This window comes from Pleurodeles waltl, chromosome 8 (genome assembly GCF_031143425.1).
Source record: "Pleurodeles waltl isolate 20211129_DDA chromosome 8, aPleWal1.hap1.20221129, whole genome shotgun sequence".
Lineage (NCBI taxonomy): Eukaryota > Metazoa > Chordata > Amphibia > Caudata > Salamandridae > Pleurodeles > Pleurodeles waltl.
In genome coordinates, this window is record NC_090447.1 from 1,182,368,186 (window position 1) to 1,182,382,865 (window position 14,680).

The 14,680-nt window shown below is 43.7% G+C and overlaps 1 protein-coding gene across 1 annotated transcript in view; it reads left to right on the top strand.

Annotated features, from left to right (window-relative positions):
• The window catches only part of EPSTI1 (epithelial stromal interaction 1), a 145,002-nt gene that overhangs the window by 73,222 nt on the left and 57,100 nt on the right, over positions 1-14,680 (top strand). The window contains exon 4 of the mRNA XM_069205421.1: positions 449-522. Coding sequence (XP_069061522.1) covers positions 449-522 — 74 coding nt within the window. The remainder of the gene's footprint in view (positions 1-448; positions 523-14,680) is intronic.

Consider the following 14,680-nt stretch of genomic DNA (forward strand, 5'->3'; position numbering starts at 1 on the left):
GTGCTTGCTTCACTTCACCTTGGGTGTCTTGGACCTGCACAGGAAACCTACTGTTTATCTGAAGGGCACCGTCCAGGTTTGTCCATTGGCTTCCGATAGGGTTGGATGATGCTGTATGACGTGCACACGTGACATGGCCAGCACTGGGTAGTGATGATCCTTTTCATACCTCTTTTTCGATGTATTGGTTTAGTGAGACAATGTATATGATTTGTAGTGATTAAACCCTGGCTGAAATATAATTCATACAATGCAATAAAAACAAGGTTTCTTAAAAATTGAAGTAAAATAGGCCCCACTTTACATGATAATGAACTCCACCTCTTAATTATGTACCAGCACATATCCAAACAGTTGCTTAATAGCTCCAATTGATTTTAATTTAACTTGATTATCTCCTTCTCTAACTTTTTCTCTATTAGTTTGTAATTTGTTTTGTTTTATTTAGGTGGAAATGTTTCAGAGTATGAAGCAAGGCAACAACAGCAAATAGGTCTCCGCCAGTCTAAATACCAGCAACAGGTAAGAATATGTGTGGTTTGGTGCAGTCGTCCGTATTACCATCTGTTAATTACTCTGCCAGAAATCTGTGCTGTCCTGAATCAAAATAAAGCATTGTTGTACCCCCTACATTAAGCAGTTGTCATATGACCGAGGCAGGACACAACCATACAATGCCTACACAAGGCAAGTGCTGGTCTATTGCCTGTGCATAGATGCGATCCTGGTGGAAAAACACACAAGGCACATGTTAAAGCAAATTCTGCATCTATCTTAAAATGCACTCTGAAAGACTGATAATATATCCGTTTGCTTTCGGTGGCAGAGGTATGCCTCTGGTTAGACACACATATTTTCAAGTTTCACCTAGGTGAGCTATCTCTCAGTCTATCCTTTGGGAAGGCGCCATACAACTGAGCTATCATTCAGATAACAATCACCAAAGGAAAAGAGCCAAAACCCATCATTTCTGCTTGATTTCTTCTAAACTTGCTACAAGCTCAGCGTTTACTGTCTGTGGGCACCCACTAAGTATTTTGACAACCTAAACGTGCACTGTATGGTGAACCACGTAGAACGTATAAATTTTTCTGAAATTCATGATCAGTCACGCTGCCATATTCTGAACGCTTTGAAGCTCGTAAATAGCTGGAAATGCTTACTACATTGGCCTTCCTGAGTCATAGTTGAATATAGAAATGATAGTAGCAAAAAAAGCATTAGATTTTATGTGGCCCAAAATTAAGTGAGTTTTGCCTCAGGTTCCCCTTTTGGAGGTAACAGGATGACGCACGTTGAACAGCAGGATGAGGCCGGTGGAAATGCCATCATAGTAAGTTTGTCTGACAGGATTCAGTACCGTCACAGGGGCAATCTCGTAACTCCATCTTGTAACTGGAGCTCTTGAAGATTATTAGAAAGTTGTTGAGCCAGAAAGTGTCACCGATTTTAGTGACTGCTGGCAAAAGAAAAATTTATCTGTAGCTAGCTTCTGCCTTGGGGTCTAGGTTTGACTTCTTTGCAGTAGCTTTGACGACCCCTTTCCTCCATTCGTTAGGGACTGGGCTAAATACAAACAAGTGTTAAGGGTTAAGTAAAAGCAGGTGTAATGAGTGCGGATAATGATTTTAAAGTCCTAACTGGACTTACATCATCTCAGGAGCTTGTCTTTAGGATGGTAAGAAAGGGGGAAACCTCTCCTTAACCAGTGGGAGAGGTGTAAGAGGAGTAGGAAAAAAGGGTGAAAGCTTGTAAACGTGGTGCACATATTAGGAGGAAAACAAAAGCTAGGCAATACAGTCCTGAGTGCCCTTGATCTTCTCTTAATAAAATGAGGCAAATTGTCATAAACCACTCAGGAGGGGGAATACTTATTTTGACTCTGGCAAAGTTCTTGAGGTTGGTCATTGCCTGGAAAAGAGCCCTCGAAGACCTGATCGCTTGAGAAATATAATGTGAAATAAAAGAGGTTTTAGTAGCAGTAAGAGACCATTTGTAATGCTGAAGTTGTTGATATTTATGTGTTTTTTTTCCAAAGCCTTTATGTGCATGTGTGGGTTCTTATAAGTTTGAGTTTTGCTAAATGTAAAACTCTTTATGGGTTACATTAAAAAGATTGAAGGGTTGCAGGCCTATTTCTCTTTTGTTGACTTAAACGGAATGTTCACAGCCCCGGATCCCACAGACCACGCTCGCAACCTGATGGTCATCCTTGACTCCACCCTCTCCATGACCAGGCAAGTCAACGCCGTCTCCGCGTCCTGCTTCAACACCCTGCGGATGCTCCGCAGGATCTTCAAATGGATTCCCCCTGACACGAGGAAAACCGTCACCCAGGCCCTCATCACCAGCAGACTCGTCTACGTGAATGCCCTCTACTCAGGAACAACAACCAAGCTCCTGAGACGACTACAACGAATCCAGAACGCCTCGGCACGACTAATCCTCGACGTTCCCCGACGCAGCCACATCACACTCCACCTAAGAGGCCTGCACTGGCTCCCCGTCTACAAGAGGATCACCTTCAAACTCCTCACCCATGCACACAAAGCACTACACAACATCGGACCTACATACCTCAACAACCGACTCAGCTTCCACACCCCCACCCGAAGCCTCCGCTCAGCCAACCTCACCCTCGCCTCAATTCCCCGTATCTGGGAAACCACTACTGGCGGCAGATCCTTCTCCTACCTCGCCGCCAAGACCTGGAACACTCTCCCCACCATCCTACGACAGACCCAGGACCTGCTGGCCTTCAGAAAACTTCTCAAGACCTGGCTCTTCTATCAGTAGCACCACCCCCCACCCCCCGCAGTGCCTTGAGACACTCACGGGTATGTAGCGCGCTTTAGAAATGTAGTGATTGATTGATTGATTGATTGAACTGCCTCTAGCCTGTCCTACTCTCTAAAGCATGATGCTTTGCTGTTTATCTGATAATGTTTTGTGTTTTTATACACCATGTTGGCAGCTTTAAGGTTCCAGGAGCAAAGACGGAGGTGAAAACTAAGGGCTTCATTTAGAGTTTGGCAGAGCAGGGGCACCGCCTTAACTTTACATTGCTACCACCCCTCCAGAGTCACCCGTCCTCCTTCATTATTCAAGAATGGGGGAAGGTCTGTGTTTACACTGGTGGAGCCTGTGCTGCCTGTGCCGCCTCTGCTGGTCAAAACCTCTGACCTGACAGCCCATCTGCCATGGGCTACCAAGTCACAATGATTAGCCGTTCAACTCTGTGAAGGGTGGGGCTGCCATCACTCATTTTCCCTGTCCGAAGCATGGTGGATACAGGCGGGAAAAATATAGAATGGCCCCCACACACGGAGAAAGCTTCCAGCGCTTAAGGGCATATGTGCTTTGTACTGAGAAAACAAATTCCAGATTTGAGAGTTTATTTTCTCAATACAAGAAGTTTGCTGAGTGGATACTTTCTAAATGGTGACGGCTCAGCAAGCCTGCAATGCTCTGAAAGGGCGGAAATAGCAATGAGCGATGGCCACACTCTCAGCACAGAGATCCTGGCAAGCTTCTTCTATTATGTTATCAAATGGCAAAAGCAAAGACAGAACAGGCGATTATAGGAAAATGGACAGAACAGATGGGTCCCCCCAGTGTGTGTGTGTATATGTATGTGTGTGTATATTTATATATATATATATATATATAATATATAATATATGTTCTCTCTCTCTCTCTCTCTCCCCCCACCTCTGTTTATAAGATTACAACAGGCAGAAAAATGGCCAACCAAGGTGGGTTTAGTGACCCCAAACTGAGACTAATATAGTTTAAGCTATGTATCTGTGTAACAAATTGTTTTTTTGATTGAGGGGGTCAAGACCCTTCTCAAGCAACAACCACAATCCCTGTCAAGATGAAACACAAAAGTCACTAAATTAACCCCTGCTTGTCACAAACACAGTCAGGCTTAACTTGGACGCAATCTGTTAAGTATTTGCACAGCACACAAAGTGAAAACAGCACAAAAAAATCCTACACCAATTTAGAAAAAACAGAGTACATATTCATAAATTATTTGACACTAAAACAACAAAAATCGAATCAGTAGAACCGAAGATATGCAGTTTCAAAGTTTTAGATGCGTAAAGCACCACAAATGTCATCTGGTCTTGCTAGACCAGGGAAAAGTCACAAGTTCAGGCTGTGATAGAGTGAGGGCCGGATACAGGGACCAGGTTAGTACCACTGAAAAATCTACCTTCTTCAATTTTGTCTACTTTTTAGAAATGTATAGCTTTTCACCATCACCCATGGGTTTCACACCTGTTCTGCTGCAAACTGGAAGTATTTTGAAAGTACCAACATTCTGAAAAATGAGCCACCTATTGAAAAATGGCAAAACTGTAGTAAATCCTTTCTCCCCATACAGCTTTGCATGTTCATGAAAGCTGGGAAGATGGTGATTTCAGCAGAGTAAACCTTTCATTGATGCCACTTCTAGGAAAACAGACACTTTTTGCAGAGCACCTTTTCCCATTTTTCCACAAAAAACTAAATTTTGTGTAATTTTTGATATTTTCTCAGTCCTCTCCTTAGGGGTCGACAAACCCTTGGTATCTTTATAATCTCCATGATGTTGGGGGGACAGTGGGTGCAAATATAGCATGGATACCTTGTTGGAAAACAATTGTGGTGGGGGTAAGTGTCAACTACCCCAAATTGTCAACAAAAAAAAAGGGTCAGTGCTGGGGTGATGACATCTCAACAGCTAAGGGGTTAAGACTTGTTTTTTCAATTTTGACATTCTTGTGCCTCCCCTTATTTCACACAGTAACCATTGGTGTCACCTATTCTTCTTACGACCTTTATAAAAGGTCCTGTTCCCCTCTTATTTCTCACTTTTAATCTCATAACAATGCTGATTAACACCTGCTCCTTTCTATGCAATTTGTGATTTTTTTTTTTCTTTTTTTCTTTTTAAACACTAGTTAAGGCCTGCATTTGCATTTCAGGGGGAATTACATATAATTTGCTTGAGGGATCTTATGGTATAGTATTTTGTAGGGCTTTTGAAGCTCCTTCAGCAAGACATTACTGACTTTTCAGGACTAGGTTTTGCCTTTGTTGCAAAAGTACATTATGGTTTCTTGCAGACAGAAAGTGTGAAATATCCTGCATCTTTCAGCTATACCATGACAATAGTTGCCTCATTCTCCCACAACCTGCAGTTACATGTTAGAATTCTGAGTTTATTCAATATGCCTATTGCCACATGCAGATACACTCACACAAGAACATTCACTGTGTCTCTCTCCCTCTCTGTAGGTAAACACACGACCTTTGTTCCTTCAAGCTTTTATTTATTTTATAAGCGATACAGGCATGTTACACTTGTTCCTCATCACAAATTCCCCCAGCAGGTTGCCAACATATTAAACCCCAGCGCAGCCTTGATATAACTTTACCATCACAGCGGCCTTCAGTCTAAGCATCTCTGTATACTTTGCCTCCTGTGCTAGTGCAGGTTTTTGGTCCCTGGCTCAACCACTACATCTGACCACACCCAAATTATCGTACATCTCCCTCCAGTCTGAATAATTGCAATACCTTATCACGTATACATTTCTTCAGCAGTATCTATTCAGCTATATCATTGCACCATCCCTTACATGATGTGCCAGTAGTTTGCATCCAGTGTATGGCCATATGTCTCCTTACTTGAAACCTAATGCAAATATTCTATATCTTTTTTTTCTTAAGCTAGGAGTACAACCGTAGAAAGCAGTGTTTAATTATCAAGGCAATGTCCCTGCTGATAGCCCATTGGATGTGCCATTATTCTACAGCATGGTGCTTCACTTGATTGTTCTTCCACACCTCTCTCCAATATTCCCTTAATCTTCAACTCTCTATCAAGCCTATCCCAACACTGTGCCTTGTAAAGCATGTTCAAAGGCGTCCTTTTCCCTGTATCAGATATAATTGCTTTAGTGTGGCCTATTCAGGAATCCAGTCCACGTCACCCTGCTGGTCATGCCAGGGAAGAGTATTTAAGGAATTGTGTTTGACAAATTCAAACATATCCTTTGCCTCCTCAGATATCTAAAACCTGTGTTCTACAATCAGGTCTTTCATGCATCTGCAGCTGCCCCTCATCCACTCCTCAGGTACTCTGTCTGGTTTCGGTGCTGCAAGGCAGGGTAGCCCCAAAGCTCCTGTCTATGTAGGAAGCAGAGCATTTTGTTACCTTCTGTGTTGTTCTCCCCATACTTGGGACATCAGCTGTATTAATTGTGGCCTATGGGGGTTTGTGGGGGACTCCCAAGTAGGGACATACATGAGTATGCCAGGTGTACATATTCTGGGCAGCCCACGAACAGTGCCTTTCGTTAGTGTGCTATATGTTCCGCCAGTTCATGGGAAAGTGTAATTGTACTGCTACATGATGGCATTCCATATCCCATAGCTGTCAACAAGTGGACACAGGGGTTGCCTATCAAGGGCTGGATGTAGGAATCAGATGTTCTTTTCTTACTTAGAGAGTCTGAGGAATGGGCGACCCTACTGGAAACAGCACAACCTGACCCAGGTAGAACATGAGTTAGAGAGGCAGTGCCCTGGCAGCAAAAGCAGGAAAAAGCCCAAAGGCACAAAAAAGACCTCCAAAGTGCTCAGTCACAATAGTAGGACAGTTCTTGCAAGGCTGAAGTTTTGGATCTGGGTAAGACCAGGACTGCAGTAAGACCTGGACAGGAACAGAGCTGAAATATGATCAGGCCTGGAGAAGAGTTGGATTAAGGTTGGAAAACCAGGACTCAAGCAGAGTTCAAGGTAGAGCTGAAGTAGGGCAGGGGCTTGGAGCAGGCAAGATCAACAACTCTAACAGCAGATGCAAGCTAGGAGAGTTGTGATGCACGGGTGTCCTTATCAGAAGCTGTTTTACATGCTGGTAGAACACAAGGGGGGCTTGCCTCTGAACAGAAACCAAATGATAGGAGGTACAGAAGCCATCTTTGGTTGGGAAGCAGCTATAGGAACCCATTGTGGCCCTCATCTTGGATTGGAAATGAGATGGTATAGGTCGATCTTGTTTTGGATAACTATGGGGCAGAGAAGGCAGCATGGAACATTCCAGATGGTAATTGAGTGACTTCCAAAATTAAATTGGCTTTTCCAAACTTTTTTCTCCCAAGATGTTCCTTGCAGAGATTTAGGTTTGACCCAGACCACAACATTAGCATCAGCCTGACTTGTTCACAGGCTTGTTTAAGTATTGCCAGCTTAATTCTAGGTCTCGAGACATCTCCCCAGGCCAAGAACATCTCCCCAGACAGCGAGGCAATAGCACTGTCTTGACCAGTGCTATCTGGCCCATATGTGACATTGGCTACACAGCCCAGAAGACTGTGAATGTGTGTATGCCATAGGTTACTCTGTCCTTGTTCAGAGTGCTCTTCTCATCCTGCTTATGTGTAATGTGGGCCCCTAAGTATTTGATAGCTCGTGTCTACTGTACCATACCTAGTTCCAGGAGTGCTCCTTCCTCCTCTTGATCTAGGCCTCCCAGTGGAAACCATCAATATTTAAACTAATTTATGCTGAGGCAAAAAAGTAATCTAATTTTTCCAACAATCTCAGGACAAATGTAGCAGGGTCTGTAAGGTACACAAATGTGTCATCTGCATATATAGAAACTACATGTGTAATGTTGCTTACTCAGGTAAACTACTTGAATGCTCTGCTCAAACAGTTTTGCCCTCCTCAATGTGCTTGCCAGAGGCTCTATAGCAATGCAGACAGTGGGGGCAGGGGGTACCATTGCTTCTTAGACCCAGTCAAGATTTCAGCTTTCCAAGATGGTCCTGTTAGCTTCCCCCTTGCAGAGACCTGCACATACAACAGTTGCTCTAGCCAATGAAGTACGTGCCAAAATTATATTCTTCAGGTGCACCGAACAGGAAGTCCTATCTAGTAGTCGGATAACTTTTCTGTATCAAGATAGGGCACTACGCAGTCTGACTCGCTCATCTTGAGAGAAGATTGCACATTTGCCAGTCTGCATAGGTTGATGAATGTCCTCCTTCCAGGTAAGAGCAAGATTTGTCACTAGAGACCAACTGTACCATGACCCTCCCTAACCTATTAAAAGTCTCTTTATGGCCAGCAACGTGGAGCAAACTGCACTCAGACTGCCCGTGATATGCTGGGTTATGTAGGTTAAACACAGAGACAAGGAAGAAGGTCTCAATTGTCTTGCTGATCATTGTAATATCTGCATTGATAATGGACTGGGGTCTGTAACATCTGCAGTTCTGTAAGTTTTATCTTGTTTTTCAAAACTAGTTCTATATTCACCTTGCACATAGTAGCTGGGTGTGTGCCTCCCTCCTTAGCCTCCTCCATTATATAACAGTAGATCACAGGTGAACCTGTAAAACTCGGCTGGAGGTCCATCCAAACCTGGCATTTTACCTCTTTGCATTCACTCCAAAGCCTCTAATAGGCCGGCCCATGCCTGCTGTTCTTCATGCTCATCCCTTTTCTCTGTGTTTAACCTAGGTAACCGAGCATTGCATATGCAGTCTATCAGAGTGCACATTGCTTCCCGTTGCTGGCCATAAAGAGACTTTGAATAGCCATTCACCACCATTTTGACCAATTCCTGAGTGACTTGTAGCATGTCTCTGACCTCTGGTAACTTGAAGACTGGTTCTCTCTTTTTCCCATTGCAGCAGCAATGCCAGTAATACTATTCCCTGATCTTGATAGGCACCCCTTCATACTGTGCAGTGTTCCAGTTACGTGTAAATTGTAGCACCATGTCCCTATAGCCGAAATTTAGAAAATGTATAATAGCATGAAGTGGTGTCCCAGGCTTCAGCACTGTGGCTATGGAGACCAGTCTAGAGTGTTACTTCATCTACAGAATACCCAGAATTTAGTGTTTTGAGAAACAGCTCCTTGAGAAAAAAACGGATGAGAAGGCAAAGAGAAATAGTCTGTTCATGTATGGGTATGGAGAAGAAAGCGGAACCCAGATCCACTACAGTAAGCCGCCAGGCAGTGACTGGGATACAAGAAAGGAGGGTTGCAGGGTTGGGCACAATAGGGAAGCTGGGAATCACCAAACTCGGCATCTTGGGCGAAGTGGTGCACAATGGTCTTTCCCGTTTTCTTTTATGGAAAGAGTAGGATTATTATATTTGCTCACTGTGCACACCCCTAGGGCATCTTCTTTGATGAGATTGACAGTAATGGGTCAATTCTAGCTCCTGCTTAGAGACGTGAAGGACAGTGTTGTATGTGGGGTGACTACTTCATTAACTGGATGAAAAGAGAGAATGCATCCCACATCATTAACATCGGCAGACTGCAAAGCAAAGAGAGCTTGTGCAAGGAGCTCTGTTGAATTTTCTGGCATTTCAAAAAAACATTTTGATTATCTGATTCACATTACCTAGCATTTTTTTGCTTGTGGAATGTTTAAAAACGCCACATCGCATCTACAAAACACAATATAGTTCAGTTTACACAGCAAGGCTCTACCCAATAGATTTGCAGGCCAGTAGGACTCAGCGAGGACGCATGTCTGTTGGTGATGGGACTCCGAGTAACAAACGGGATCAGTGATGTGGAGGGGGACCTCATTCATTTGAGTTGTCAATTGCATTGACAGACAATGTAAAGAAAAAGAAACAACAGTGGGAAGAAGATGAAAGGACAAAGCGCTCACAAATAGTTCCAGACTAATAAACTAAACACATAATCTAAGGCACGGTGCTCCTGGCAAGAGGACCTCCCGCCTCCTCCAATTAGCACTTTAGAATAGAGACTGTCCCAACCGAAGGTATTCCTTTCCAATCCAATGCTGCGGAGTTTACAGAGGTAACACAGATCAGTATCCAGGTTACTAGGACAGCCCAAGAGGTGCTAGCAAGACTATCAATACCCTAATCTCCGTTGATCTAAAGGATCCCTAAGTAAAAAGTAAATATACACGACTGATGGTAAAGCCTCCTTCATGCCTTATTGACACTGGCATCATTCCATCAGCCTTTAAAGCCTCACAGTTCCCGTCAATATGTTGCTTGGGCTTGTCTGTCAATGCAGAAGTCAAGGCACTCGTGAATAAAAGATCATTGGGTCAGTAGCCCATGTGTACAAAAAAATCAAATCCTCTTCCAAGCATTCCGGATCAAAGAAGACCGTGAGAGGTTAGCATGGTTCCAATTTATTCTTTAGGATGAAATATTCAATTGTTAGAACAGCCAACACATGTTTCGTCGCAGGAGACAATGATACCCGTGACTTCATCATGGCTGCAAGAGATACAATTATAGCTCAGAATACAAAATAAGCTATATTTCATGTAAAGAAATAAAATTAAGAAAAAAAAAATCTGTTCTTTATGAAAGGATTCAATACATCAAAACCTTGTGAGAATAAACCAATCAGCACCCCCAAAAAGTGGACCCGTGACCACTCGTATGAATCAAGAAGTAGAGAAGCCACAAAATAGATCAATACAAATTCACTACCTATATACAAATTTCAATAAAGCATTCCATTATTTATTGCAAATTGGAAATGACACGAAAGTAATGACACCAGCGTGAACAAGGGAACCATAAGAAAATGGAGAAAGAAGTGTGCATTCCCATCATGCTACTACAAAATTACGATGTAAAAGTGAAAACCAAAATGCTGAAAATAGTGCAATACCAAGGCAAACTCTAGAGACGAGGAACATACCTCCTTACGATAATTAAATAAAATGTATAGAAACCGGTAAGCTGAAAAAGCTGCTGTGTAGTCTCAGAAGAATAACAGTCTGTGAAAAAAATACGATATGGATACTGGTAAGATAAAAACCTTATTCAAATGGCGACTCCAATACAATTAAAATGCCTGTACAACCAAAAACCTACCAATCAAGTAGAAATATGTAAAGATCGTAAACAATCTTAAGGGGTGTATGTATACACCTCCTTGTCTGAAAAAAGAAAGAGAAACGAAAGACAAGAGTTATGGGGGAGACTAACATATAATAGCCTAACAATACAGTTAAAACGAAACCGCAATACACCCTAGATCCATGGCTCACCTGGCGTTGAACATAAGTTACGAAATATCGTGTATTGGAGCCTAAATTCGACTCCGGTCGGCAAAAATAGCGCGCCGGTGTCAAACTCCATACCGCTTTTAAGCTGACATACCAAGTAGGCTTGCTGCCTCTCTCTCTTCCATTATTTTGTCCTGCCTGTCCGCCTCTCTGTCTTCCCCATTCCTCTCTGGCTACTCCCCTTACACTGTGTGTTAAAATGCTGTCAATTGCAAATATATAAATTTAAATTTGCTTAACTTCGTTTCATTTTCCTATATGGTCACACAGTGCATGACCACTGAGAACAGCTGGTCTAAATTCTTAGCTTGCCACCCAGTACAGATCGTGGGCAGCTGAATCTAGATATTGGTTAATGATCCCTGTTCAAAGGCAGCAACAACACCTTCCTGAGCTTGTTCTTTAGGACGGCTATGGCCGAGTATCATTCCTTGTTTAGCATATCTAAATCTGCTGGCGAGTCTCCTTTGATCGATTTACAGTCTGAAATTTTCTTTCAGTCAGCCTTGACTAGGTACACGTCCATCATTCAACAATCCACCCCTTGCTCTTGCTAAGGCTGCCTCGACCTCAGGGACCTGTTGCAACCAGTCTCTCTCTTCTGCCAACCAGTCTCTCACTTACTTGGCGCAAACAGTTTCAATAACTAGTCACATCTGCCCAATTTGGCTTACACACTTCAAAAACCATTTGCATTTCCTCAGACATTTGTGGGATTGTCATGCATGGTTGGGAGCTGTTTCTTCATATTAAACACGTCAGAAGGGGACCAAGAGACCTGGACTCTGCCCATGCAGCCTTGTCTCTTAAGGGGGGATCAGTGAGAGTTCAAAGGGGCTTCCTTATCATTGTATCACTTGAAAGTGAAGTGCGCTGATCATCATGTTCGTTTCTAATTCTCAGACGATAATGGTTGTGCTGCGGGCCCAGTCCCTCCTGCACCTAGCAGAAGGGCTACAGCAGTGTGGGGGGGGGGGTGGGGGAGTTGGAAACTAGCTGCATCTCTTACACATTCCACATCATCCTCGTGCTTCCCTGTCTACTGCTTGTCTCGTCACACCCACAGTTGCATTGTTTCTTTGTTCTTCTCCTGCCGGCTGTGGTGTCTGCACTGCCATCTTTCCAGGTACAGCCGCAGGTGTGTCCCACTTCCTGTTAGAATGGAGAAATTGAGAACACCCACAACTCTACCACCTCTTTGTTTTCTGTATCTTTTTGAGGTTGTACAGTGATTTGGGGAAATAGGAGGAGGGGCATCAGTGGGGACACTAGTCTCAACCATGTTCTTCAAGTGACTTACTTGGAGTCTCTTGTATGCCTGCTTCATTCCATGGATGTGAATTGCATGCTTCCCATGTTAGCTTCTTCATACCAATTCAAAAATGCTGTCTATTGTTCTGTACTGATATTATGTCTGGGATATTTCATTTGTTTTCTCAAAGTGCTTAAGGGTTCTAGATTCAAGGTACCATCCAAATATCTGCATGTGTTTTTTCCATACTGGTGACTTTCTTACTCTCCATTCTGTTCCACACTCGCATGCAGGAAGACATAATGAAGTCTGCAAATCTTACGCTGCAGCTGAACCCCTGGAAGGAGGGAGGGAAATTGAAACATGAGAAAGGAGGGAACCATAGTTATTTTCTTCTAACTGATCTCATGGAGCGATGTAGAAAAGTATTGTTTGCTCACGCACATTGACCCCGTCTCTCCCCCCTTTGCTTTTGGCTGATGTGTGGTTAATGCCTTAAGGCTAGCAGAGGTGGGTAACTCAGTGAGCCTCTTTCGCACACATATTCATTCTCATAAGGTCTGTGCTGGGGTCCTGGTCCTTCCCATTTGTAAACTACTTTTAGAACCCTCATACTCTTTATCATGGTATGTTTAAACACTCCTTTTTGTATTCCAGGCCTCCTCCAACACCTGGCTACCCACCCAGTCTAGGCTGGCCATCTAATACCCAGATAACAAGCATGTGTCTTTTTTTAATGCCCAAATGAACAATCAAAGCAGCAGAAAATTAAGCATGTATAGGCTTCAACATTTGATTTAGCTGCACAAGCTCTGTCCAACCTGATCAATAAGTCAGGTGCTCGCCAGGTTTCACTCCAGTTCCCCTGGAAAAAAGTCTTGCACACCTTCCTTTCCCAAGGTTGAGGTGGGCAGTCTGGTCCAGCTCTCTTCCCACCTCAGACTAAGAGTTGGTAGATCTCAGCCCAAGGCAGAATGTTTTGTGAAAGAACAAAAATTGCTTCCAGGGCACCTGAAAACTAAAACATATTTATTACGCATTAATTAAGCAAAAATAATAGTGATATATCAGCCTAGAGAGACAGAGCTTTGCTTTCATACGCTTGATGCACGCACGTAGTTGAAGCAGCACACACTTTAAAGGAATTGAAACTTTGGACAATAGTACTAACAGGTGCCTCAGTTTCTCATGAGAAGAACTAAAAAGGACCTTCAAGGAAGATACAGCGGTGGAAAAATTAGACGATGAGCTAGATTAATTGAAAATTATTTTTTCATTGCCATGCCTGGAGACACGGCAGTGTACGTAAAAGGCAAGAGAACTCAAGCACGTTAGTGTAATGTGGCCATGCAAAATGGCTGTGGGCTACTCATGGCAGCTTACAAATGCTTTATAAAATGTCGAACTTAGTTTACACTACAAAACTTAAGTTACTCTGCCTCGACCTCCCTTCTGCATCTTCAAATTTACTGGACAGTCTCCGAGTAATCTTCTGGAGCTCAAAAACTGTTGTTTACATATCCTTCATGTTAGAAAAAGAGTGCTCACAGCATGTTCAGGAGCCTTGGTCCATTTGACCACCTCCCTAAAATCAGCGTGGGTTAGTTTTAGCTTGTGTCACTTTGTCAGCTTTGCTGTTCGAGGGTGATTCTCAATTCCCTTATGGCCACTAATGGAGCTACAGAGGTCGGCTCCTTATTAGTGCTCTGACCCGCTTCTGCCATATCCTTGCTTGTGGTGTGTCTCTGGTGCTGTGAACAGTTCTGGGCTCCTTTTGGTTATTTCTTTCACATCGATTCAGCACTCTTTCAGCAGTTTGGCAGCACTCTAGACCCAGCTGCCAAGTGGAGCTGGGTTTTGGTGCTCCTCCACAGAGACCACTTATGGTGATGTACTCCCAGATGCTACTGTTCTGCCAACACTATGCTTGGGAGGCTCCTAACACCTAATGGCATCCCACAGATTCACAGGGGCACAGTGTGCCAGCCTCAGGGATTCTAGATCGCAGTGGGCAGTGACCAGGCCTGGTGTCTTCCTAATAAAGCTGCTGTGCTAGCTAGTGGCCCCAATACCATTCATAGGATGCAGAGGGGCTCTGAGCATGTTGGCCTTCCCCACGGAGCCAGCTGTCCTGCCCCACAAACTTCAAAGCACGGCTCTGCCCCCACCTAACTCACTGCCTTGCCCCGCAGGCATTCGTACTGGTGCGCTGCCACTGGCGAAAGTTACTTCTGCTGCCACCACTCCTCCCACAAAATACCATCTCCATCCTCCTTGTGGGGAGCGGGAACTCACTCCAGATAATGCAAGGAGGCCAAACATCAGCAGCCGCCGTCTCTTTC